The 27,159-nt window shown below is 41.9% G+C and overlaps 1 protein-coding gene across 4 annotated transcripts in view; it reads left to right on the top strand.

Moving 5' to 3' along the window:
- Positions 1 to 27,159, top strand: part of DSCAM (DS cell adhesion molecule) — a 338,268-nt gene that overhangs the window by 135,574 nt on the left and 175,535 nt on the right. For all 4 annotated transcript variants that reach the window (XM_075263534.1, XM_075263535.1, XM_075263532.1 and 1 more), the window contains 3 exons: positions 13,204 to 13,350; positions 15,644 to 15,922; positions 21,709 to 21,984. In XM_075263534.1, the coding sequence (XP_075119635.1) occupies positions 13,204 to 13,350; positions 15,644 to 15,922; positions 21,709 to 21,984 (702 nt within the window). The remainder of the gene's footprint in view (positions 1 to 13,203; positions 13,351 to 15,643; positions 15,923 to 21,708; positions 21,985 to 27,159) is intronic.

Raw genomic sequence — 27,159 nt, 5'->3', positions numbered from 1 at the left:
AAGTTGGCACTGTTATGTTGTAGCTGTGGCTGGAACAATTATCGGGTGGGTGGAAATGCTGTGGCTGGCTCTGTTATGGTGGCGCCATGCCTAGATCTACTACAGGGATACTGATCTCCATGGCTATAGGGTCACCGTGTTACCCCATATTAGGGCTGTACCGTGGAGACACTGCTATAGTCCTTGTGGCTGGTTCTATGATGCTGAAATATTGACTGGCATTGTTTTGGGTGCACTCTGGTAGGCAGTGTTATGGGGGCACTGGACTGCTAGGATTGCAAAATTTCAATATTTCCTGTTGTTTCAACAAACGTTCCATAAATTTAAATTTCAAGTGATTGTAAGAAATTTAGTAAGATATCTTATCCGAGAAGATGTATGTACTCCTTGGAAGTCTTCGATCGCTCTATAGTGTCTGGAGTTTTGGTCTTTGCTGTAGCTTCCTGGGCAGGTAATGCCGGGGTGGTGGACACATTGATCACGAGGGCCAGTTCTGTAATGGGGAGTCAGTTGGGGAGCTGTGATGTTCTCTTATGGTAGAGGACTCTTCAGAAATTTTGACGGATCCTGAGTACCCCTCACCCCACCTTCTCCACCAGAAGGTACCAGGTCACAGAGTAGCTTCAGCGAGGGGGAAGATGTCCAGCGAGAAAGGCTCAGAAGGTCTAATATTCTCACATCCATCTGACATCGCTGTGAACAAGATGCCTGGATGTCTCGTCTTATTGTAATGAATATCTAGAACTTCTATATTTATATCCTTCAGGTTTCTGTATCAGGAATTTGAAGCAAATTTTTTTTTCTGCTTGACAAACAGACGCAGATTTTGATGCTGAATTTGAAGTGGAATTTGGACAAGAGTGCGACTATATTTTACCTCTTTTGCCTTTATTGGCAGGCCCAAATTCCAAATTCCGCATCCAATTCTGTATGAAATTCCTCAGTTCTTAGGTGGAATCAGCCTGAAGACCAACCAGGATGCTTATTTTTTCTGCTAGCAGAAAAAAAATCAGCTACTACCTCCAATTGAAATGAATGGTAGTCAGATTTCAGGCAGAATTTGATGTGGATTTTGAGACTGATTCTGCCTCAAATAAACCATCAAGTTCCTTTATGTGAACACCTCCAAAGAACCTATAGTCATGGGGCCACACGGTGGCTCAGTGGTTAGCACTGCAGCCTTGCAGTGCTGGAGTCCTGGTGCTCAAATCCCGCCTAGGGCAAAAAAAAAAAAACCATCTGCAAGGAGTTTGTATGTTCTCCCCGTGTCCGCATGGATTTCCATCCCATATTCCAAAGACATCCTGATAGGGAAAAATGTACATTGTGATCTCTATGTGGGCTCACAATCTACATTTAAAAAAAAAAGAACCTATAGTCTTTATATCTTCTCTGAGGGGCCATCAGCTCTGGCTTAGGTTTCAGAAATCCTTTACACAAGTGGCCTAAGCCTGACTTTGTGACTTTTTCATTCTTGTACTCCATACAACCATTGTACAAGGCATAAGAAATCTTCTCCATTGATTTCTATGGCAGTAAGGGCATATCTATAGGGGGTGTAGAGGTAGCAGTTGCTACCAGGCCCCTAACCGGAAGGGGGCCCCAAAGGTCCTTCTGCCACATAAAATAGACCACTATGCTAAATGGCACAAGGTAAGTGTTGGCCCCATTACAGATTCTGCATTAGACCCAAGGGGCTTCTATGGCATAGTGTTGTGGGCATGCTCTGTGACCTGTGCAGGGAGCTGTGACCTCCCCTACTGTCAATGGTGTACTCTGTGCTATCTGTATAGAGATGATACCTATCCTTGTATTCCTGCCTGTGATGACTGCTGAGAAGTGATCTCTACAGAACAGGAGGTCTCGTGTAATTATATAGTTTTGACATTTTTTTTCTCTATTTTTTCTTTTCTTTTATTGCGAATATTTTCCACATTTATTCATTTATTTAATATCCCGGTTGCCAATTTGGCATCCAGCCTAAACGATGCAAAGTACTTGGGATGTAATTGAGAGCAATGAGAAGATGCGTCGACGTCTCTCCTCCGCTCCCCCTCGGGGCTACATGGGAAGATTTCTGGTGGAGCGGATTCCGTCTTCCAGTTCAGTAGCATTTTGTGAAGTCAAGAGTGCAGGCCTAACAGGCGGCAAGACGGCGAGCCGGGGAAGAATTTACCATCTGTCACAACACAAACACGAGCGAGCGGTTTATTTCCTCCAAACAGTTTATCAGTTTGTTGATGTGGAAATAAATTGTGATCATTATACTAAATCACTCACTTGTTGATGTTAAACATTTGCCAGCACGTGTGTGTCAACAAAGCGGCCCCCGAACTGGTGTTCTCCGGAGCCGAATCTACAAATTTATGTGCTGGGTTCACACATGCGTAGTCAATTTAATTGGGGTGTAAATGCGGCGCAGACATCGTTGCTAATTGGGGTTAATAGAGTCAATGAAAGAAACACCAAGCAGAGGCGCTTATCTAATGGGAAACGCGTCAGTCCACGGGTAACACATCAGAAATACCCCCAATGTGCCCCCCAGGACAGGAACCAGAGGCCCAGAGCCAACTCCAAGTGTGTGTGTATGGGCCTATCTCATATCTATCTATCTATCTATCTATCTATCTATCTATCTATCTATCTATCCATCTCATATCTATCTGTCATCTATATATCTATCTGTCATTTATAGTCCTATGAAAAAGTTTGGGCACCCCTATTAATCTTAATCATTTTTAGTTCTAAATATTTTGGTATTTGCAACAGCCATTTCAGTTTGATATATCTAATAACTGATGGACACAGTAATATTTCAGGATTGAAATGAGGTTTATTGTACTAACAGAAAATGTGCAATATGCATTAAACCAAAATTTGACCGGTGCAAAAGTATGGGCACCTCAACAGAAAAGTGACATTAATATTTAGTAGATCCTCCTTTTGCAAAGATAACAGCCTCTAGTCTCTTCCTGTAGCTTTTAATCAGTTCCTGGATCCTGGATAAAGGTATTTTGGACAAACAATTCAAGTTCAGTTAAGTTAGATGGTCGCCGAGCATGGACAGCCCGCTTCAAATCATCCCACAGATGTTCAATGATATTCAGGTCTGGGGACTGGGATGGCCATTCCAGAACATTGTAATTGTTCCTCTGCATGAATGCCTGAGGATTTGGAGCGGTGTTTTGAATCATTGTCTTGCTGAAACATCCATCCCCGGCGTAACCTCAACTTCGTCACTGATTCTTGAACATTATTCTCAAGAATCTGCTGATACTGAGTGGAATCCATGCGACCCTCAACTTTAACAAGATTCCCGGTGCCGGCATTGGCCACACAGCCCCAAAGCATGATGGAACCTCCACCAAATTTTACAGTGGGTAGCAAGTGTTTTTCTTGGAATGCTGTTTCTTTTTGGACGCCATGCATAACGCCTTTTTTTATAACCAAACAACTCAATCTTTGTTTCCAAAATGAAGTTGGCTTCTCCAAATGTGCTTTTGCATACCTCAGGCAACTCTATTTGTGGCGTACGTGCAGAAACGGCTTCTTTCTCATCACTCTCCCATACAGCTTCTATTTGTGCAAAGTGCGCTGTATAGTTGACCGATGCACAGTGACACCATCTGCAGCAAGATGATGCTGCAGCTCTTTGGAGGTGGTCTGTGGATTGTCCTTGACTGTTCTCACCATTCTTCTTCTCTGCCTTTCTGATATTTTTCTTGGCCTGCCACTTCTGGGCTTAACAAGAACTGTCCCTGTGGTCTTCCATTTCCTTACTATGTTCCTCACAGTGGAAACTGACAGGTTAAATCTCTGAGACAACGTTTTGTATCCTTCCCCTGAACAACTATGTTGAACAATCTTTGTTTTCAGATCATTTGAGAGCGGGCTGTCCATGTTCGGCGACCATCAAACTTAACTGAACTTGAATTGTTTTGTAGAAAGAAATGGTCCAAAATACCTTCATCCAGGATCCAGGAACTGATTAAAAGCTACAGGAAGCGACTAGAGGCTGTTATCTTTGCAAAAGGAGGATGTACTAAATATTAATGTCACTTTTCTGTTGAGGTGCCCATATTTTTGCAGCGGTCAAATTTTGGTTTAATGCATATTGCGCATTTTCTGTTAGTACAATAAACCTCATTTCAATCCTGAAATATTACTGTGTCCATCAGTTATTAGATATATCAAACTGAAATGGCTGTTGCAAACACCAAAATATTTAGAACTAAAAATGATTAAGATTAATAGGGGTGCCCAAACTTTTTCATAGGACTGTATATATCTATATATCTATCTGCCATATCTAGTTAAAAGGTAGATTAAAGTTTATTGTCTTCATGGTGGTCTGGGATACTGAAGCGGGTAATGTCTGTATCACTGGGGGTCTATGGCAGTAAAGCCTTAGTGTAAGCATTTCCGGTGATCCAGGACAGTGAAAGGTTTGATGTCAGTAAACCTGCTGGTCTCCAGCAATGATATAGAACAATGAAGGGGTTGATATCAGAATCACTGGTGTTCTAGGTAATGAAGGGGTCAATATCAGAATCACTGGTGTTCTAGGTAATGATGAGGTCAATATCAGTATCTTTGGTGGTCTACAGCAATAAAAAGGTTAATATCAGTATACCTGGTGGTGTAGGGCAGGAGGTGGCTAATTCCAGTGTCCCTGTTGGTCTAGGCTAGCCAGTGGGTTTATGTACAGATCCCTGGTGGTCTAGGGCAGTGAAGGGTCTTAATGGGGATTCCTGGAGGAATTGTTTAGGCATACTAATTTTAGGTCCCTGGTAGAGGGCAGTGAAGAGTCAGTGCTGCATAACTGGGGTCCACTTTGAGGTTACTCCTCACTCTAGTGCTCTCCATGCTGTAGGTTGGGCACATATTCCTGCATTGATCATGCATGTAGAGAGGGGATAGAGAAGACTATGCAGCTGTATTATTGGGCTGCACAGTTCTCTTTAGAGTAGTTCAGAAGCACCTCAGCTTAGAGAGAACTATGTGGTCAAACTTCTCTAGATCAAAGCACAGTGGCCCATTTGAACCTTTTCTATGTGTATAGCGCCACCTCCAACTCAGCATTGCCCAGGTACTGCAACTCATCTCCTCTAACTGAAATAGGGCCTTTCTATAATCAGGATCCTAGCTTTCCTTGTGAATGACTCCCATCTCGGTGGTGTTTCCCCACAAATGTAGACTAGCAGGATGACGATGGGCGCCCCACACACAGATGTTTCTGTTTCAGAGAAAATCAGCGCAGCGGTTGCCATAATTAAATCTTTCCAGTCGCACAAGCACGTTATTGTATGTCATTAGTCTCCTTAATACCGCTCTACCTATTATCACCTCCTTTCAGGGCCGCACATCTGTCAGAGCGCAGCTACTTTTCCAGCTCACTTGTTTGCTTACTGATTTACACCTAAAAGCCTGAGGCGGAGATGTTAACATGTATAAACTGCGATAGCGAGCCGGTCGGCCGGGGCGATTTACACAGGTGCTCCGGTGAGCAGGAAAGTCACATGATCGTGTCCAGGAATCCTCCATGTGTCATATTAATAGACAATCTATGGAGGCTCTGCGGCAAGAAAAAATTTTAATTCCTAAAATTTTCATTTTTTAAATTTTTTTTTTAAATTTGGACATTTTTAAAATTGTTAAAAGTTCTGTAGTTTTCTAATCACTTTTTTTTGTAACTATTGCCCAAAATTTTCAAGATTTTTTTTCTGTTATTGTATGAAAAAATTTTCTAAAATTTTGTAGCATCTATTCTTGTCATTTGTATGGTTCGTCACAGTGTATCAGAATGTCTACTTGTCTGTAGTGACCTTTCTTCAAGCAGAGTCAGACTCCCACAATCTAACATGCTTTGCATAGGGAATGTGTCAACAAAAAATTATATATTTTTAAAACCAAGTTTTAAAACAGTTCAGTATATTTTTGAAGAGTTTTTGATATTTTAAAGAATTTACCATGCCTGTATTTTTAAAAAAATAAATGTACCAAATAATGCAACTGTCACGCTGGCCACTAAGCCTAATAATAGACTGAGACTTGCTAATTCTGTGTTTTACTTGCAGCAGTCACTTTATTTACATCTCAGACAGTAAAGTTAACACCTCTGTAGCTAAGACCACTGAGCTATCTTAACATGTACTACTGACAATAGATGATGTCACACCATATCTCCTCCCCCTCCCTGCACTGAGCATGCTTAGAAAACTCTCTCATAGACCAAATAAGTGAACTTCAGACTATTAGCTATGGCTATTACCATGCTGTAAAGCAGATCACCAAATGCTGTTAACAGAGCAGAGGAGAAGCTCAGGCAAGATGGCCGCCCCCATAATCATGGACAGAAAATAGAATAAAATTGCTAAACTTTCTGATCCCTTTTAGTTACTTCCTTCCATATTTGGTTCAGAAAACAGAAAGATGTTGCTAAAATTGAGCAGAAAGGTATATAACCAGTATGGGGCGGGGAAACAGGAAGTCTGTGTAGCAAAGCTTCAGCCAATAGCAGAAGAGCAGGAAGTGATGTCAAAGTGGGGCATTATTTTGGCCCTTGTGCTGTACAGCCTAGTAATATATGGCAATAGTGGGTATTGCCTGTGCCATAAGGACCTATTTGAGGGCACAATTTTGTAATGGCCCCCAAAACCTATAAAAAACCACTGTAACGCTACATAGTAGGCCTCATAACTTTTATAGAGATGGTAATTGATGATATACTGCACATATTAGAACCCCAGAGACATTACTGTATATTGCGCCTCCTTCCTGTATTCCGCAGGAAGCCATGTGACGTTGACGTTCCAATTCCACCGCCTTTCTCCGCTGCGTCGCTTCATTTAAGTAGGAAATTGCTACTTCTATTCTTAAATGTGAAGAGAAAAAATTATAGATGTTAAGTGTGTATTGATCTCTAATTAATGCAGACCTGCGGGGAATGGGTACAGAGGTGAATGAGCTCGGGAGCCGTGAAAGGCCCCTCACGTCGCTATTGTTTAGCCTCACGGCCTTCATTGAGCTTTACACAGCCGGGGCCACTTCCTGATCTTCAGGTTGTATAGTAAATGGTAGAAAAAAGCCGGGGGCGGAAGATTGTGTCACAGCCGAGGCGGCGTGTGGGATTTGTAAATTTCACGTTACAGATTTATAAATAATTTACAAAAATATACAAGAGAATTCCTGGACTAAACGGGGGAGAGAAGATATGGGGGATCAAATGTCCCCCCAAGATTCGGCTTAGGTGTTGTTTGTATGTCCCAGGAAATATCCACAGTGTATACGGTATATACTGTAGAGGTACACCATGTGGCTGCTATGGGGCCCTCGGAGAGAGAGGAGGTCCAAAACCAGTTGGTCCAAGTTTATTTACATTGAGTGGCACTAGTTACCGTATATGGATACTGTGTGTTGTACTACTTATATAGGTAGTATGTGGGATTAGTTATGCATGCTGTATGTTAAATCCATATGGGCACTGTATGAACCCTTTATGGGACATGGTATATGGGCATTACTATTATGCGCACTATTTAACCATTAGCATACTGACTGAGACCTATAATGACTTGGAATTTGGGGTGATATTTAGTATATTTGGAGTATTTTCTTGTGTTTTGGGTTGTGAGGTACCTGCGGCTCACACTTCTCACCCCATCCCTGTACTAGCCCACAGGCTTTTTCCAGTTTTCCATTGTATAAAGCTAGGCCCCTCGATTATCCCTGGGGGCCCTGACCATGAGGCCCGCACCCCTCCACTGAGCTGTTGTTGTATTGGGTCACACTTGGGCGTCCAACAGTCCTTCATAATTTCACACTTTAGGGTGAGTTCACACCACGTATACGCCGCGTGAGCTTTTGCGGGCCGTTCACGCTCCCATTGATTTCAATGGGAGCCGGGATCGTATACGTGGAGCTATTTTGCGGCTGTGATTTTGCGGCTGCAAAATCATGGCCGCAAAATTGCGCTGTGTATACGATCCCAGCTCCCATTGAAACCAATGGGAGCGTATACCAATTACCAACCACAGCGCAGCTTTCATTTTGTATTCTGCGCCTGAGAAGTGAAAGCTGTGCTGTGATTGGTTGCTAGAGGTGACTAAGCCGGTTTTAATCAATCTGCCCCATTATGTACAACATTTCTGCTATTTTAGAATTGTGAATAATTGCTATGGGGGGAGGGGGGGTTGGCGGTCTGGCCCCTTTGTTTCCAGCACTTTCCAGCCCATAGTCTCAATTAGCCGCACAATGGGGCGATGAGCAATGGCGCTTTGAAAGGTGATGGTTGCCAGGCAACAGAGGCCGACCTTAGAGCGCAGCGCAGCTCTGCGAGCGGCTTCACGCACGTCCTCCTCTTGATGCTTTCAGCGCAGTGTAGGCTCCTTTGTAGTATGGAGGTAACTCAGGTTCAATAGTCGTCTATTTGGGTAGAAGACGAACTGCTGAGGATTGTACAAGCAAGGTGGCCAGACCGAAAATATACAACCACTTATTAGTAATGGGGTAATGGCCTCTGTGACCAGCGCTAAGAGGCCCGAGGACACTCACATACCTCCCTGTATGATAGCAGGATAATATGTATCACAAACAGTGTCTCCCTTGTCCACAGGATATGCCTGGTATTGCAGTTCAGCCTTATTTGGGCACCATATAGCAGTGTTATTTTATCAAGTTGTGATACTATTATTTGTTCTCTGTATGACATTGATATGTGTTCACTATGTGTCGGTATTACTCTATGTTTTCACTATTTGGTTCTATTAGGTGTTCATTATATGGTACTACTAGCCTCTGCCCGCGACTTCGTCTGCGTGTTTTGGCATTGATGATCTGCCTATATTCAGAAAATCGCGGCAGCTCTCAAGCTGGCCTGCCGCTGAACTTGTTCCTCACACCGTGCCTGTGATTGTTCTGGCATCTCAGAAGCTTGCTGGGACGCCATATAATGAGCATGTTGTTGGCATCAATGATCCACCTGCTCCGGTGTTTCGGCAGCTCTCAAGTTGGCCTGACACTCAACTTGTTCCTGTGATTGTTCCAGCATCTCAGCAGCTCGCTGGGACACCATATAGTGAGCGTGTTGTTGGTGTCGATGATCCGTCTGCTCCAGCGCTTCAGTTGCTCTAAGAGCCACTTGACGCCTAGCTCGCTCAATCCTCCTCAGCTCTGCTTGAGCAGAAGTCTGTTGACTTCTTCCTACCTTCATAGTTCTGTTTTTTTGGGGGAAATTTGTGACAAATTCAATTTTTATTTCCTCGGCATGTTTAAAATTGATGTTTTCCTAAGTCAGTGTCCGAACACGCTGCCTCCAGAGTCTGCTTCTGACTTTCTCTATTTGTGTCTCCCCTCCTCCCTCTGGCTCAACAGGACACAGAAGATTTAGTTATGCAGAGTCTCCTGTTGTTATCTGTGTGTTTACATAGATAACAGACCAGGCGTTATCAGCAAGCTGCAGATTAGCTGAATCTCCTGGCAGGAAGAGCAGTGTGTGAACATAGTATGTGAACGTAAATTCATAACAGTCATGAAGCCATGTCATTTACCAGGATAAAAAGTAGCCTGTGTTAATCGAGGTTACAAACTATCTATGTGCCACATTTCATTCAAATCTGTTCAACCGTTTTTGCGTGATTGAGAAACAAACATCCAAACACACAAACTTTCACATTTATAATATTAGTAGGATTACTATATGTGCGACATTATGTGTTCACTATATGGTAATAACAGATATACACTATGTGTATCAATGAGTTCAGTGTAAGGTTCTGTAAGCACAGCATAGAGCTATTAGGTGTTTACTATATGACATTGTGTACATTACAGTGTATGGTAGTATTATGCAGGCAATGTTGTTCTGTGTGCACAGTATAGTATGGTACCATTATGTGCACACTGTATACTCCAGGTGACATTATTACGTGTTTACTGTATAATATTATTATTTAGGCAGTATATAACAATGTTATGTGCTTAGTGTATGGCACTATATAAAATAGACACAGCATGGCAGTATAAGGGTGCATGCACACTACGTAACGCCGGGCGTGTATGAGAGCCGTACACGCCGGCATTACAGCAGACTGTCGAACACTTCCCATTCACTTCAATGGGAGCGCTCGTAACAGCGGCGTTTACGAGCGCTCCCATTGAAGTGAATGGGAAGTGTTCGGCAGCCCTGCTGTAACGCCGGCGTGTACGGCTCTCATACACGCCCGGCGTTACGTAGTGTGCATGCACCCTAAAATGATCACTATATAGTGTTGTGTCTGTTCTCTAGATGGTTCTATTATGTAAGCGCAGTGAAATAGATATACACTGGGCGACACCATTGTGTGTTCACTGTGAGGGACTGTAGGCACTGTATGGCAGTATTATTTGGCTACTATATGACATTTTATGCATACAGTTTGTGGTACTATGTATGGAATACATACTGTACATACATAGTTATGTGTTGACTGTGTGGTTTAGTACAGTAGTTTTATGTATATTATACAGTAGCAGCAGTATTTTGTGTGCACTATATCTTACTATTATGTGTTTAGGCAGTGTGTAACATTGTTATTGTGTTTACGTGCTACTACAGTACAGTATTGCTACGGTACTATAATGTAGACACTGCATGGCAGTATTATGTGATCACTGTATAGCAATGCTATCTGTGTAATAATATGATAATGCACTGTGTGGCAATACCATGTGTATAGTGTACATTTTATGTGTATGTTAGCAGTATGTAGGCAATTTATGCTATTGTTATGTGCTCAGTATATGGTATGATACTATTACATATACACTGGATGGCATTACTTTCTTTTCAACTTTTGGCATTATTATCTGCTTGCGGTATAATACTATTATGTAGTAATGTATAACATGTATTCAGTTACTACTGTTACTATACAGGCACAGTATGGAAGTATAATGTGATCACTGTATAGCATTGTTATTTGCTCACTATATGATAGTACTATGTAGGCACGGTAGGGTATTATGTGATATGCACTGTTTGTCAGTGTTGGGTACACTGTATTGTACTGTATGGCAGCTTCATGTAAGCACAGTATGGTATTATGTGATATGCACTATTTATCAGTGTTGTATACACTGTAAGGTACTATATGGTAGTTTTATGTAAGCACAGTAGGGTGCTATTTTATATGCACTGTGTGGCGATAGTAAGTGTTTACTCTAAAGTACTGTATGTCACTATTTATTATGGGGAAAAAAAATTGTAATATTATTTCAGCACAGTATTGCAGTATTATTTAGGTAATATGATGGCAGTATTATGTCAACGGGGAGGGGGCACATCATCTGTTTTATTCTGGAGCCTCCACAGCCTGGTCTGGGCCTAATGTCCTGGATGTCTATTCTTTTATATCACGCCATTCATGCTATTTTTACGGCACATTCACCACAGCCATTAGTGCACAGTAATAATAACGTCCTATTGTCTAGAGAAGCGACAGGCGGTCATGTGTGCAGCGAGTAATTTCCTAAAGCAGGCAGGAGTAAAATTACAATGATTTTGCATGGTGCTTGCCCCCTCTTGACCTGTAATTACTGACAAGGCTCCGTACCCTGCAGGTTTTACAGCCAGTGACGGATTCTGAGAGCGCACACAGGATGGCATGATGTGCTAGATCAAAAAATATCCAGGTCATACCCCCCCACCACCACCTACCCCCACCCCCGAAGGAGACAAGACGAGACTATCCTGATTCGAGATAATGAACAATAAGGGCCGACATAGTCGCCCCATCCAACCAATCACGATAAATTATTTAAGCGGCCCCATGCACCTGTCAGAGTGATTTCTGGGGCTTTCAGCCGGAAGACTCTGTTGCTACGAAACGCCCAAAGTCATTATTAGTGGGCCACTGGCTACTAGAGTCCATAGTTGTTTAGGATAATGCGACTCTACTAATAGGAGGATCAGCTCCCATCTTTTCCAGGATACTGAACGGCAAATTTGATGCGATAAGAGGTGCTGGGATGTGAATAATACCCGACTGCAAATGTTGGGAGTTAATGATGGATTGAGGTTGCTTGGGCCCACCAGATAAAATGATTCTGGGGCCCAGATTCCAACATCCCCATAAACCAAAGTACCCTTGAAATTTTGGGATCCCCTGGTACTCTGATGGGCCAGTCCAACACCGGGTAGGGTTTAGAAAATTTTGGAAATACAAGGTCATTTCTGATGTTCTACTCCCATTGTGGGGTGTGATTGGACTGGAGCATGATTTTGAGATTCCCATGTTAGTAAGGGTGTGTTCAGACATGTAGTTGAAGGTACCCCTCAAAAAAACCAAAATTTATGTGGTTTTATCGCCATTTGTAATATAGTTATTGCGCTGGTGATACATATTATTTTAATGGGTCCCTTTTCAATGACAGAAACTTAAAAAGTAAAAGTTTCAGCAAAAAAAAAGAAAAGGCATCTCTTTTTAGGGTGAACTCCGACTCCCAGAGAAGTGAGCAAGTCTCCCGATCCCATCTGAACGCTCTCCTATTCACCCATCCAGCAGCATCTTAATAAGTGACGGGCAATTTACGCAATGGTCTTGTCCTGAAAAAGGGACTTGGCCTTCACCAAAGTGTCTACTTCACAAAAAGTGGGTGTGTCAAGCTGCAAAAGGGGGTGTAGCCGCAACTATAGAGGGTGTGTCCTTATTCTGTGTACCAATCAAATGGTGACCATTACATAAAATGCAAATGTCACTAGTATGACTAAGAACCTGGCGGGTGTGGGAGCATTCTGCCAGGTCCAGGAGATTTGGGCACCCTTGCAGGATTTCCCCCCTTTTGCAGAATACTTTCAGATTTTTTGGGAGAGTTGTCAAGTATGGTATATCTAGAATACAGGTATGACTTGAGGTGTTTGATGCGCTGTGCTCCATGGAGTTCACATATGTGTGTTACTTGCTTTGACATTCCCTTATTCCCATAACTCCTTATAGTGCAATGCAAATTGGAATGGAGCCAATCTGTGATGGGTTTCCTCTTTCCAGGGGCCACATAGTAGTGGTATAGGCTGCCTCTAGGCTATGCTGTCATGCAGTGATGGGGGTCCCCATTGATATGATGTGTCCCAATGGTCGGGGTCTCTCCTGTCTCATCATTCTCTGATTCCTTTCTATCTCCGTGTAGATCCGTTGAACTAATGGTCTGTGTTTTTCTTCCTTTCAGGATCTAGATTTCTCATTACATCATCGGGAGCCTTGTATATAACAGATGTACAGAATGAAGACGGATTAAACAACTACCGGTGCACGACACGGCACAAGTACACCGGAGAAACCCGCCAGAGTAACAGTGCCAGGCTGACTGTATTAGGTAAGGTTATAGCTATGTATTATTATTATGTTATAGCCGTACTTACTAGCTTTGGAATTGGTTGTTCCAGGATGTGTAAGCCCCACCCCATACCACTCTGGCCCCACCCCTAAATTGGGTATCCCCACCTACTTTGGGGCAGGGCTTCATAAGTCAAATCCCCTTTTTTTGGCTGAGGCATACCAGAATTTACTAAGACAGTTTCTGTAAATTACAGAAATTTGCACAAAGCCACAAAGCATATGACACCACATTTTTGCAGCAATTGTGTGATGGTCACCACAAACTACCAGTGCAAGACCTTTGGTGATGTCGTAGTCACATGACAGCGGATGAGGATTAGGCCGAACAGTCTGTGTAAGACAAGGGGGAGAAGTCTGCGAGAAAGGGCGTCACCGGGAGCAGAATGTGAGGAAGTGGAGGTTCATGGGACCGGTCTATGTTACCAGCTTTGAAGTTGGTAAAATAGGGATGTGTAAGTCTCTCCCCTGAACCACTCCGATCCCTCGATCCAACTTATGTCATGGTGTTTGTTAAGACACATTGCCTTTCGGGCATGTTTACTGAGACTGTTCCTGACAAATATGGGACAGCGCCTCCATCTGGTGTCACATAAGGCTGTCCACTGGCAGACCTTGAGGTTCAGCAGAAAATCCTCCACTTCTACGATAAGACTTGTTTGGGTCTCACAAAGGGAAGGGACCCAAAGGGGAAATCAATGAACACTCCATTCAATAAGAGAGGACTGATACATTGTAACAACCCTGCTTCAGCTTCGGCTCAGATGTCTGACAGCAATGTGATGCTTAACTGCTGTCTGTTTCTAAGGGAAACCAGCAAAATTTTGAAACCATTATGGGGCAGGTCTATCTTGAAGCTGCTTGTGATGGCTGTAGGGAGATAAGAGTTTGGCAAACATGTGAGGGCTGATAGATGCATAGATGACGTTTTTTCCTATATTCTCAGGAGGACCTCCAGAGGGCCAATCTGTACACGTCTACTAGTCATGTCAGTAGGAGCTGTGTACAGTGCCCTCTAGGGGTGGAAACAGGTGGCCAAGATTTTGCTGAATGGTGCCCTGTAACAAAGTAAAAGGGCAGCACATCCTTATCAGGTATATTAGGATATTAACAGTAACCTGTATAACGATAATAGGAGGCGCCCTTTAAGTTTATAACAGACTCCCTGGCCATGCTGAAGCAGCTGATGTGTGTATATATATATATATATATATATATATATACACATATATACACACACACACACACACACACACACATACACAGCAGAAGCAATTGTAAACTGAGCTCATAAATATGCGGATAGGAAGAGGATGAGCGAAGCTAAATTATTCATCTTATTATAGAGAATGCAGTTTGTTGATTCCCTCACTCATAAATCTAAAACGGTTCTGCGTGTAATTGTGCAGGTGGTTAACCCCGAATCCCCAGAGCGACAGTCACCTGGAATAACCCCGCATTCATCACAATATTCATCAATACTTCAAGGAGTCATCGTATTCTGTATACTGGGAAGAGCCTTCTATGAATTGTGTATATCTTGTCACGTACAATGTGCGGATCACATCACCTGCAAACTGTTATTTGTGAAGGCTCCTTTTTAGCTTACAGAATATATTACATTATACAGTTTATACAGTTATTATCTACATGAAAGATGAGTCACTGTGAACATATGTTACTTGTCATGTGTTATATCCTGTATTATACTCCAGAGCTGCGCTCACTATTCTGCTGGTACAGTCACTGTGTACATACATTACATTACTTATCCTGTACTGATCCTGAGTTACATCCTGTATTATACTCCAGAGCTGCGCTCACTATTCTGCTGGTACAGTCACTGTGTACATACATTACATTACTTATCCTGTATTATACTCCAGAGCTGCGCTCACTATTCTGCTGGTACAGTCACTGTGTACATACATTACATTACTTATCCTGTACTGATCCTGAGTTACATCCTGTATTATACTCCAGAGCTGCGCTCACTATTCTGCTGGTACAATCACTGTGTACATACATTACATTACTTATCCTGTACTGATCCTGAGTTACATGCTGTATTATACTCCAGAGCTGCGCTCACTATTCTGCTGGTGGTATTATACTCCAGGGCTTGCACACTTGGCTTATATGGTGGTGGTCCCTCTGTCACTGCCCACCCTATAATCCTGTCCGTTCCTACTCTCTGCTCTTGTATTTCTACTATTATATTCCATTTGCTTTCTTGGACATTTTCATTGTATCTAACTTTTTCTTTCCTGCAGATCAAGTGAATTCATCCCCGACCATCATAGATAAGTTTGAGCACCTCACAGTCATGGCAGGACAGAGGGTGGAGCTTCCATGTAAGGCGTCCGGTTACCCCATCCCCAGTACCCGCTGGCTGAAGGACAACGTTCAGCTAGAAATGGACAATAGGTTCCGGAATACAGTGGTTGGTTTGCTGATAGAGAACACTCGGCCGTCAGATTCTGGGACTTATGTTTGTGAGGTCTGGAACGCCTATGGCAACGCAGAAGTGATCGGATCGCTATATGTAAAACGTAAGTAAAGTCATTGTAGGTAGAAAGTCAGAACAACCTCGTAGAGAGGTGTCTGCTGGGTCCTAAGGTTGAATGACGCAAGAAAGGGGGGGCACTGCACATTCAATGGACTCTGGCTAGCTCTGAAGCCCACTGCTAGGAATGGTGATCTTGAGGGCAAGGAGGTACAGATCACATATTGATGGGACATCATTGTAACCCCTGTACACTAATGGAGGGGCACCACACACAAATCATGGGAATGGGTGAAGTGGGGACTCCAGAAATATCTTAATAGTTTGTGCAAAGCTGCCACAACTTTACAGCAAAACCACAGAGTGTATGACACAATTCTACAAAAAATTTAGAAAAAAACACAGTTTTGCACTGCTTTTGTGCAGACCTTTGGTGAACTCATAGTCTCATGACGGGAGTCCTGCACTGGAGGAGGAGTGATCTATAGTAGAAGGTTATCAGCAAGCTGAGAATTAGAGGGAGCGTTCTGTGTAAGAGAAGGGGACACTGTGGGGAGCAGTCTGTGTGAGGTATATGGACATAGGGAGCAGTCTGTGTAAGAGAAGGGGACAATGTGGGGAATAGTCTGTGTGAGGTATATGGACATAGGGAGCAGTCTGTGTAAGAGAAGGGGACACTATGGGGAATAGTCTGTGTGAGGTATATGGACATAGGGAGCAGTCTGTGTAAGAGAAGGGGACAATGTGGGGAATAGTCTCTGTGCGGTATATGGACATGGGGAGCAGTCTGTGTGAGGAACACAGACATAGGGAGCAGTCTGTGTAAGAGAAGGAGACACTGTCGGGAGCAGTCTGTGTGAGGTATATGGACATAGGGAGCAGTCTGTGTGAGGAATACGGACATAGGGAGCAGTCTGTGTAAGAGTAGGGGACACTGTCGGGAGCAGTATGTATGAGTTATATGGACATAGCGAGCAGTCTGTGTAAGAGAAGGGGACACTGTGGGGAATAGTCTGTGTGAGGTATATGGACATGGGGAGCAATCTGTGTGAGGAACACGGACATAGGGAGCAGTCTGTAAAAGAAGGGGACAATGTGGGGAATAGTCTGTGTGAGGTATATGGACATGGGAGCAGTCTGTGTGTGGAATACGGACATAGGGAGCAGTCTGTGTAAGAGAAGGGGACACTGTCGGGGGCAGTCTGTGTGAGGTATATGGACATAGCAAGAAGTCTGAATAAGAGAAGGGGACACTGTGGGGAATAGTCTGTGTGAGGTATATGGACATGGGGAGCAATCTGTGTGAGGAACACGGACATAGGGAGCAGTCTGTGTAAGAGAAGGGGACAATGTGGGGAATAGTCTGTGTGAGGTATATGGACATGGGGAGCAGTCTGTGTGAGGAATACGGACATAGGGAGCAGTCTGTGTAAGAGAAGGGGACACTGTCGGGAGCTGTCTGTGTGAGGTATATGGACACAGGGAGCAGTCTGTGTAAGAGAAGGGGACAATGGGGGGAATAGTCTGTGTGAGGTATATGGACATGGGGAGCAGTCTGTGTGAGGAATATGGACATAGCGAGCAGTCTGTGTAAGAGAAGGGGACACTGTGGGGAATAGTCTGTGTGAGGTATATGGACATGGGGAGCAGTCTGTGTGAGGAATACGGACATAGGGAGCAGTCTGTGTAAGAGAAGGGGACAATGTGGGAAATAGTCTGTGTGAGGTATACAGACATAGGGAGCAGTCTGTGTAAGAGAAGGGGACACTGTCGGGAGCAGTATGTATGAGTTATATGGACATAGTGAGCAGTCTGTGTAAGAGAAGGGGACACTGTGGGGAATAGTCTGCGTGAGGTATATGGACATGGGGAGCAGTCTGTGTGAGGAATACAGACATAGGGAGCAGTCTGTATAAGAGAAGGGGACACTATGGGGAGCAGTCTGTGTGAGATATATGGACATAGGGAGCAGTCTGTGTAAGAGAAGGGGACACTATGGGGAATAGTATGTGTGAGGTATATGGACATGAGGAGCAGTCTGTGTGAGGAATACGGACATAGGGAGCAGTCTGTGTAAGAGAAGGGGAGGCTGTGGGGAGCAGTCTGTGTGAGGTATATGGACATGGGGAGCAGTCTGTGTAAGAGAAGGGAACACTCTGGGGAATAGGCTGTGTGAGGAATGTGGACATGGGGAGCAGTCTGTGTGAGGAATATGGACATAGGGAGCAGTCTGTGTAAGAGAAGGGGACACTATGGGGAATAGTCTGTGTGAGGTATATGGACATGAGGAGCAGTCTGTGTGAGGAATACGGACATAGGGAGCAGTCTGTGTAAGAGAAGGGGAGGCTGTGGGGAGCAGTCTGTGTGAGGTATATGGACATGAGGAGCAGTCTGTGTAAGAGAAGGGGGCACTGTGAGGAATAGTCTGTGTGAGGAATGTGGACAAAGGGAGCAGTCTTTTTTGAGAGGGAGGCATTAGTTATAGTGGGTTAGTTATAGTGAGCAGTCTGTTTGGGAAGGGCATAAAGGGTGCAATGTGTGTGAGGAATACAGGTATGTGGAGCAGTCTGCATGAGAGACGTGACATGGGGAGCAGTCTGTATGAGAGACAGAACATGGAGAGCAGTCTGCATGAGAGACGGGACATGAGGATCAGTCTGCATGAGAGATGGCACATGAGAAGTAGGCTCTGGGATAGTCAGGACATGGGGAGCAGTGTGCATGTAAGAAAGTACATGGTTGAGTTTGTGTGACACAGGGGCAATAGCACCTCAATGGAGGGATAATTTTTGAGAGGAGCCAATTGTCACTTTTATCATAATGTTTTTTATTGATGCCGCTGTAGAAAAACATAGTTGATTTCTTCCATAAATAGCGCCCTTCCTGTTAATGGCTATATCTGGTATTGTAGCTCAGTTGTAGTACCACATATAACCTGAGGATAGTGGTGGCGACACTGGAACCAATCATCCATGTTATTGTAATTCTATGTGGCCTATTTAAGAATAATGGAATCCATCACCATCATATCCTCATAATTATTAAATATAAATACATATAAGCCAACTTACTGATGGTTTCCAGTTAACAAAAGATCATTTTTGAAGCAAAAAAATTATCAATGGGCAAAAGATAACACCGATAGATTAGGAAGTAGCTGGATGTGATATTTGCTGACTATGGAGATGCTTTTCATTAAAGGTGCAGCGTCACTTTAACAGTTGCACGCCGCAGCCACATAAAAGGCTGTATTAACATTTCCTGCCGATTTAGGATATTTTTATGGAAGAAATAATAGAGATTCCGTCTCTTAAAAGAAAAAAAAAACGCAACAAAAGTATTATTAGTGAAGCACGATTGTTCTGCATTCAGGCACATGACCATGGTGAGTGACGGCCTAAGTAGTACTTAAAAGGGAAATAAAAGGAGGCAGCCAGCGGGTAGTGCCATCTGCTGAAGAGCGATAATCATGTACAGATGTGTTTTCAATTATCCAAATTGAGTGACATTACCAGATGCAATAAAACCCAACCGGTTCTGTAGAGGCTTCTGTGTATCCGACGTAAACAGAGAGTCACACATTAAAGGGATAGCGCACCTTATCCATAACTGCCAGAATAAACACTATGGGGGCGGGAGAGGTACCCTGTATACGTGTACCGCAACCAAGAAGGGATGTAACTAAGAAGCAGAATTATATTTGTGTATATAGAGGACAGTATTATAGTAGTTATACTCTTGTACACAGGAGCAGTATTATAGTAGTTATATTCTTATACATAGGAGTAGTATTATAGTAGTTATATTCTTGTACATAGGAGGTAGTATTAGGCTGTATTCACACAGAGTAACACCAGGCGTTTTTTGTGTGCTTTTTGCACATAGCGCCGCGTATAAGCGGCGTTAACGCCGCGCTATTTTGCGGTGGCGTTGACCAGCGTATATGCGGCGTTAACGTGGCGCTATGTGCAAAAAGCACACAAAAAATGCCTTGCGTTACTCTGTGTGAATACAGCCTTATAGTAGTTATATTTTTGTACATCGGAGTAGTATTATAGTAGTTATATTCTTGTACATAGGAGGTAGTATTATAGTAGTTATATTCTTGTACATAGGAGTAGTATTATAGTAGTTATATTCTTGTACATGGAGGCAGTATTATAGTAGTTATATTCTTGTACATAGGAGTAGTATTATAGTAGTTATATTCTTGTACATGGAGGCAGTATTATAGTAGTTATATTCTTGTACATAGGAGCAGTATTATAGTAGTTATATTCTTGTACATAGGAGGTAGTATTATAGTAGTTATATTCTTGTACATAGGAGGTAGTATTATAGTAGTTATATTCTTGTACATAGGAGTAGTATTATAGTAGTTATATTCTTGTACATGGAGGCAGTATTATAGTAGTTATATTCTTGTACATAGGAGCAGTATTATAGTAGTTATATTCTTGTACATAGGAGTAGTATTATAGTAGTTATATTCTTGTACATAGGAGTAGTATTATAGTAGTTATATTCTTGTACATAGGAGGTAGTATTATAGTAGTTATATTCTTGTACATAGGAGCAGTATTATAGTAGTTATATTCTTGTACATAGAAGTAGTATTATAGTAGTTATATTCTTGTATATAGGAGCAGTATTATGGTAGTTATATTCTTGTACATAAAAGGAGTATTATAGTAGTTATATTCTTGTACACAGGAGCAGTATTATAGTAGTTATATTCTTGTATATAGGAGCAGTATTATAGTAGTTATATTCTTGTACACAGGAGCAGTATTATAGTAGTTATATTCTTGTACATAGGGGGCAGTATTATAGTAGTTATATTCTTGTACATAGGAGCAGTATTATAGTAGTTATACTCTTGTACACAGGAGCAGTATTATAGTAGTTATATTCTTGTACATAGGAGCAGTATTATAGTAGTTATATTCTTGTACAAAGGAGCAGTATTATATTAGTTATATTCTTGTACATAAGGGGCAGTATTATAGTAGTTATATTCTTGTACATAGGAGCAGTATTATAGTAGTTATATTCTTGTACATAGGAGCAGTATTATAGTAGTTATATTCTTGTACATAGGAGCAGTATTATAGTAGTTATATTCTTGTACATAGGAGCAGTATTATAGTAGTTATACTCTTGTACATAGGAGTAGTATTATAGTAGTTATATTCTTGTACATAGGAGCAGTATTATAGTAGTTATATTCTTGTACATAGGAGTAGTATTATAGTAGTTATATCCTTGTACATAGGAGGTAGTATTATAGTAGTTATATTCTTGTACATAGGGGGCAGTATTATAGTAGTTATATTCTTGTACATAGGAGCAGTATTATAGTAGTTATATTCTTGTACATAGGAGCAGTATTATAGTAGTTATATTCTTGTACATAGGAGGTAGTATTATAGTAGTTATATTCTTGTACATAGGAGGTAGCATTATAGTAGTTATATTCTTGAACATAGGGGGCAGTATTATAGTAGTTATATTCTTGTACATAAGAGTAGTATTATAGGAGATATATTCTTGCCATTTGGGGGCAGTATCATAGTAGTTAGTGAGATTGCAGTAAAGATATTCTAGTTTTCTGGTATAGAAATATACTCAGAGCGGTTGTCATTTCCCTTCCCCCATACATAGTGTATATTTCTCATAGCAGGTGAGATTAAGCTCAGTAACATCTTTCATTCATCTTGAGAACACAGAAGTGATTGGTTGGTTCCTTGTGACATTTCTTATTCATGTTCTTGTATTACCTGATCTTTTTAATTTACACAATGATGTCTTTATTATTTTGTGTTTTTGCAGAACCCCTTAAGGTGACAATCAGCCCGCGGAAGGTGAAGACCAGCGTAGGTAGCCAAGTGACGTTATCATGTAGCTTGTCGGGGACAGATGACCCGGACATCACCTGGTATAGGAATGGTGACATCATCAATGCTGGAAATAATGTTAGAATCACAGGTGTCAACCGTGAAACCCTCATCATGGACGCAATGGCCAAAAGTGACAACGGCGCCTACCAGTGCTTTGTACGGAAAGACCGGATGTCGGCCCAGGATTATGTGCTGGTGGTGCTGGAAGGTTTGTTATCCTTATTGCTGAATATTGGGTAAGGGAATGGCCAATTGGTGATCTTCTTGGACCCTTTTAGGCTGGGCCGACAACTCCCTTCTGCCTGTCTAAAGACTATTGAAGTGATGTGGGCAACTTAAAGGGATATCCAGGAAAACATGGCTGCTTTCTTCTAAGGAAATTATATCATGTCCATTGGCTGTATGGTCATGTCACAACTTGGTCCTGTTAAAATAAGAAGGTCTGACATGTAGCATGGTCATGTGATCAATGATGTCACCTCCGGAGAAGAGGAAAGCAGCCATATTTCCTGTCCTGGATAACTCCTTTAACTGTATCAATGTATTACATTACTATTCTTGAGTTGCAGCTGCATTCACAATTCTTCAGGCTTCATAGCTACAATCTCCCGGCATTGTCCCAGTATGTAGAAAGCACAAACTGACCCACCTCAGCTATGCTGATAGATGGCTTATGTCTAGCTTGTTTTCTTCCAGCAGAATTATGAATGCAGCTCTGGATTATAATGAAGGCTATAACTCCAGAACGCTAATACAGCTGTATAATTCCAGGAACTGTGGGATTATCTGTAAAGCGGTTACATCATAGATCTATGTCCCATGGTAGACGCTCACCACGGGGAGTAATTACAAGGCACAAATCATGTATTTTACACATGTAATAACAGGCTGCTGTGTGTATATATTATGTAGAGATGGCGCAATTTCCATCTATAACAGTTTCCTTTCAAGTTTTTCTTTCAAGACATTAAAGATAGATACATGGTATATTGATAGATGTCAGATAGATATACATAGACAGAAATAAGTAGATATTAGACGGATACATATTTTAGATATTTTGATAAACGATGGATATATAGGTGTTACGAAACTGGATAGATAGATAGATAGATAGATAGATAGATAGATAGATAGATAGATAGGAGATAGATAGATAGATAGATAGATAGATAGATAGATAGATAGATAGGAGATAGATAGATAGGAGATAGATAGATAAATAGATAAGAGATAGATAGATAGGAGATAGATAGATAGATAGATAGATAGATAAGAGATAGATAGATATGAGATAGATAGATAGATAGATAGATAGATAGATAGATAGGAGATAGATAGATAGATAGATAGATAGATAGGAGATAGATAGATAGGAGATAGATAAATAGATAAGAGATAGATAGATAGGAGATAGATAGATAGATAGATAGATAGATAGATAGATAGATAGATAGGAGATAGATAGATAGATAGATGATAGATATGAGATAGATAGATATGAAATAGATAAATTTGAGATAGATAGATAGATAGATAGATAGATAGGCATGAGATAGATATGTAGATAGATAGATATGAAATAGATAAATTTGAGATAGATAGAAGATAGATAGATGATAGATATGAGATAGATAGATAGATAGTTATGAAATAGATAAATTTGAGATAGATAGATAGATATAGGAGATAGATAGATAGATAGATATAGGAGATAGATAGATAGATAGATAGATAGATAGATAGATAGATAGATAGATAGATAGATAGATAGATAGATAGATATAGGAGATAGATAGATAGATAGATAGATAGATAGATATGAGATAGATAAATTTGAGATAGATAGAAGATAGATAGGAGATAGATAGATAGATAGATAGATAGATAGATAGATAGATAGATAGGAAACCATCTGTCAAAAATAGTGAATAGAATAACTGGACAGAAAAGAACAAGTCAAGGACTTTTACGGTGAATGTGTTTTTAATGGTCTCCTTCTAAGCTGCCACCTGTGGCCCTGTTGTATTGCGGATACACTCCCAGGGGCCCCAGGCAGTCATACACAGCATTTCTGTGAGAATAAGCACATGTCTGTTCACTAGTAGGCAGCACTATTCCTGGTGCCTATGTGTATTCATGGATCTCACTATCTATGGGGACACATACCCCGCATTGTCACCATGTTTTTTTTTCTGGAATTCCCTATTGCAGGGCTCATGACAATTACAGATAATAAGCCGTAGATAACGGCGCCAGCTGAGGCTGTTATTGTCTATGTAATTACGGATCAGCCACGTGTCCTTTTCAGGATCTCATCTGCGAGGGACAGTGCTCCATCTAGGAATAATATGGCGGCTCCAGTCATTAGCTGTCAATTATTTCTTCATAAGACTCCATACAGTCAGGCTTTGAGTTAGTGGAGAGCCCCTGATCTTACAATGTAAGGTGTTACTATGGAGAGAGATGGGGCGTCTCATCAGGACCAGAAGGAAGACTTATGTGGACTTTCCTCTCAACACAGTCACCTAAATCTACACACATATCTGTGCTCTGACTACTAGTGGTGTGTATAGATAACACTGCATTCTTGGCATGTGCCCCTTTGATGCATTAGATTATTTCATATGCTTTAGCAGCTGCTACCTGGCACTATTGTGTCATCCATGAATACCACTCAGTATGTTGTCTATATTATACGGGCTTATCTTTGCCCAAATTTCCTACTCACTGTTTACCCTATGAAGACACCGAGGCTATCTCCTATATACAGTTAGGGCCAGAAATATTTGGACAGTGACACAAGTTTTGTTATTTTAGCTGTTTACTAAAACATGTTCAGAAATACAATTATATATATAATATGGGCTGAAAGTGCACACTCCCAGCTGCAATATGAGAGTTTCCACATCCAAATCGGAGAAAGGGTTTAGGAATCATAGCTCTGTAATGCATAGCCTCCTCTTTTTCAAGGGTAAGTTTTTCAAAAGTAATTGGACAATGGACTCTAAGGGCTGCAATTAACTCTGAAGGCGTCTCCCTCGTAAACCTGTAATCAATGAAGTAGTTAAAAGGTCTGGGGTTGATTCCAGTTGTGTGGTTTTGCATTTGGAAGCTGTTGCGGTGACCAGACAACATGCGGTCAAAGGAACTCTCAATTGAGGTGAAGCAGAACATCCTGAGGCTGAAAAAAAAGAAAAAATCCATCAGAGATAGCAGACATGTGTAAGCCGTGTACCGAGGTGGGCTCCCCAGGATACAGCGAAGTCACGAACAAAGGAAGTGAGTCCAATTCAATTTAACCAAGATAGGATTTTACTTAGTTTAGATAACCTCTTTTGTCCAAAAGAAGACTCCCAGGTATTACATTTACACAGCCTAGAGGCTGGGACCCTGGTGTTATACAGCACGGTGCCCACTAGTGTGGCCTTCAATATACTCCAAGCTTTTACCTACCTGCAGGCTGCGCCTATGCAGCTGCCTGTTACCTGTTATTACCCTATTACACAGGAACAATTCAGTGTGTGTGACACAGGCATCCGGCGGTGTAACACCAGGGTTTACAATCTTATCACAATACTACTAAATTCCCCCCAAACCAAGTACAACTAAGCAAGTATAATGGTTGGTTAGCTTGCAAGCCAAACAGTGTAAAGTTAAACCAAATGTTGCTCCCAGACTTCCTTACAAGTCCCTCTCTGGGAGATAGAACTCTGTAGAAATCCTCTGTGACTTAGTCCTTTTACCAGACAGGTAGTTCACCAATATTGCAGCCTGGGGTGATGATTATACCTAACTAACTAACTAACTAACTACAGGCTTTTTACTCAGACCCCAGCACTATGGTGCCAAACTTGCAGTGTGGTGCGTGCACGCTTACTTCTGTTGGGTAACTTTTAGTCTCTGTTAGCATCAGGATGAAGAGGAGCTCCTCATACAGCATGCGGTCTCACTGGCAGTCTCACTTCTCAGCCAAGTCTCTGACAGTAATCTTCTCCTTAGGATGGTGTCTGGACAGACTCTGAAAGTCTCAAATCCACAGCTATTCTTGCTGTGGCTTCTCCCTCCAAGGACCCTCTCTCTTCTGCTTCAGGCTCTAGCACACTCTGTCTCAAAATGGCTCCTAGAACCTTCCTACAACGATCAGGGTTTCCACATCAATCTTCCAAGGGCATGCAGCCTTTTTCCTTTTACCTGTTATCTTGCAACAGCGACCTCTTGTGGTCAAACAACAAAATGTCAGGTTATGAAAACATCAACTCAATTACACATTGCACATTCGCTACACAGGGGCTGTTTCACCCTCTTACACTTGCTTGGAGTAGCAAAATCAACAGTCGGGTACATTCTAAGAAAAGAGGAATTGACTGGTGAGCTTGGGAACTCAAAAATGCCTGGGCGTCCACGGATGACAACAGTGGTGGATGATCGCCGCATACTTTCTTTGGTCAAGAAGAACCCGTTCACAACATCAACTGAAGTCCAGAACACTCTGAAGTAAGTGTATCTGTCTCTAAGTCAACAGTAAAGAGAAGACTCCATGAAAGTAAATACAAAGGGTTCACATCTAGATGCAAACCATTCATCCATTCCAAAAATAGACAGGCCAGAGTTACATTTGCTGAAAAACACCTCAAGAAGCCAGCTCAGTTCTGGAAAAGTATTCTATGGACAGATGAGACAAAGATCAACCTGTACCAGAATGATGGGAAGAAAAAAGTTTGGAGAAGAAAGGGAACGGCACATGATCCAAGGCACACCACATCCTCTGTAAAACATGGTGGAGGCAGCGTGATGGCATGGGCATGCATGGCTTTCAATGGCACTGGGTCACTTGTGTTTATTGATGACATAACAGCAGACAAGAGTAGCCGGATGAATTCTGAAGTGTATCGGGATATACTTTCAGCCCAGATTCAGCCAAATGCTGCCAAGTTGATCGGACGGCGCTTCATAGTACAGATGGACAATGACCCCAAGCATACAGCCAAAGCTACCCAGGAGTTCATGAGTGCAAAAAAGTGGAACATTCTGCAATGGCCAAGTCAATCACCAGATCTTAACCCAATTGAGCATGCATTTCACTTGCTCAAATCCAGACTTAAGACGGAAAGACCCACAAACAAGCAAGACCTGAAGGCTGCGGCTGTAAAGGCCTGGCAAAGCATTAAGAAGGAGGAAACCCAGCGTTTGGTGATGTCCATGGGTTCCAGACTTAAGGCAGTGATTGCCTCCAAAGGATTCGCAACAAAATATTGAAAATAAAAATATTTTGTTTGGGTTATGTTTATTTGTCCAATTACTTTTGAGCTCCTAAAATGTGGAGTGTTTGTAAAGAAATGTGTACAATTCCTACATTTTCTATCAGATATTTTTGTTCAAC

This window comes from Leptodactylus fuscus, chromosome 2 (assembly GCF_031893055.1).
Source record: "Leptodactylus fuscus isolate aLepFus1 chromosome 2, aLepFus1.hap2, whole genome shotgun sequence".
In the NCBI taxonomy this organism is placed as follows: domain Eukaryota; kingdom Metazoa; phylum Chordata; class Amphibia; order Anura; family Leptodactylidae; genus Leptodactylus; species Leptodactylus fuscus.
Note: the sequence above shows the minus strand (reverse complement) of the source record. Positions and strands in the feature narration are given on the sequence as shown.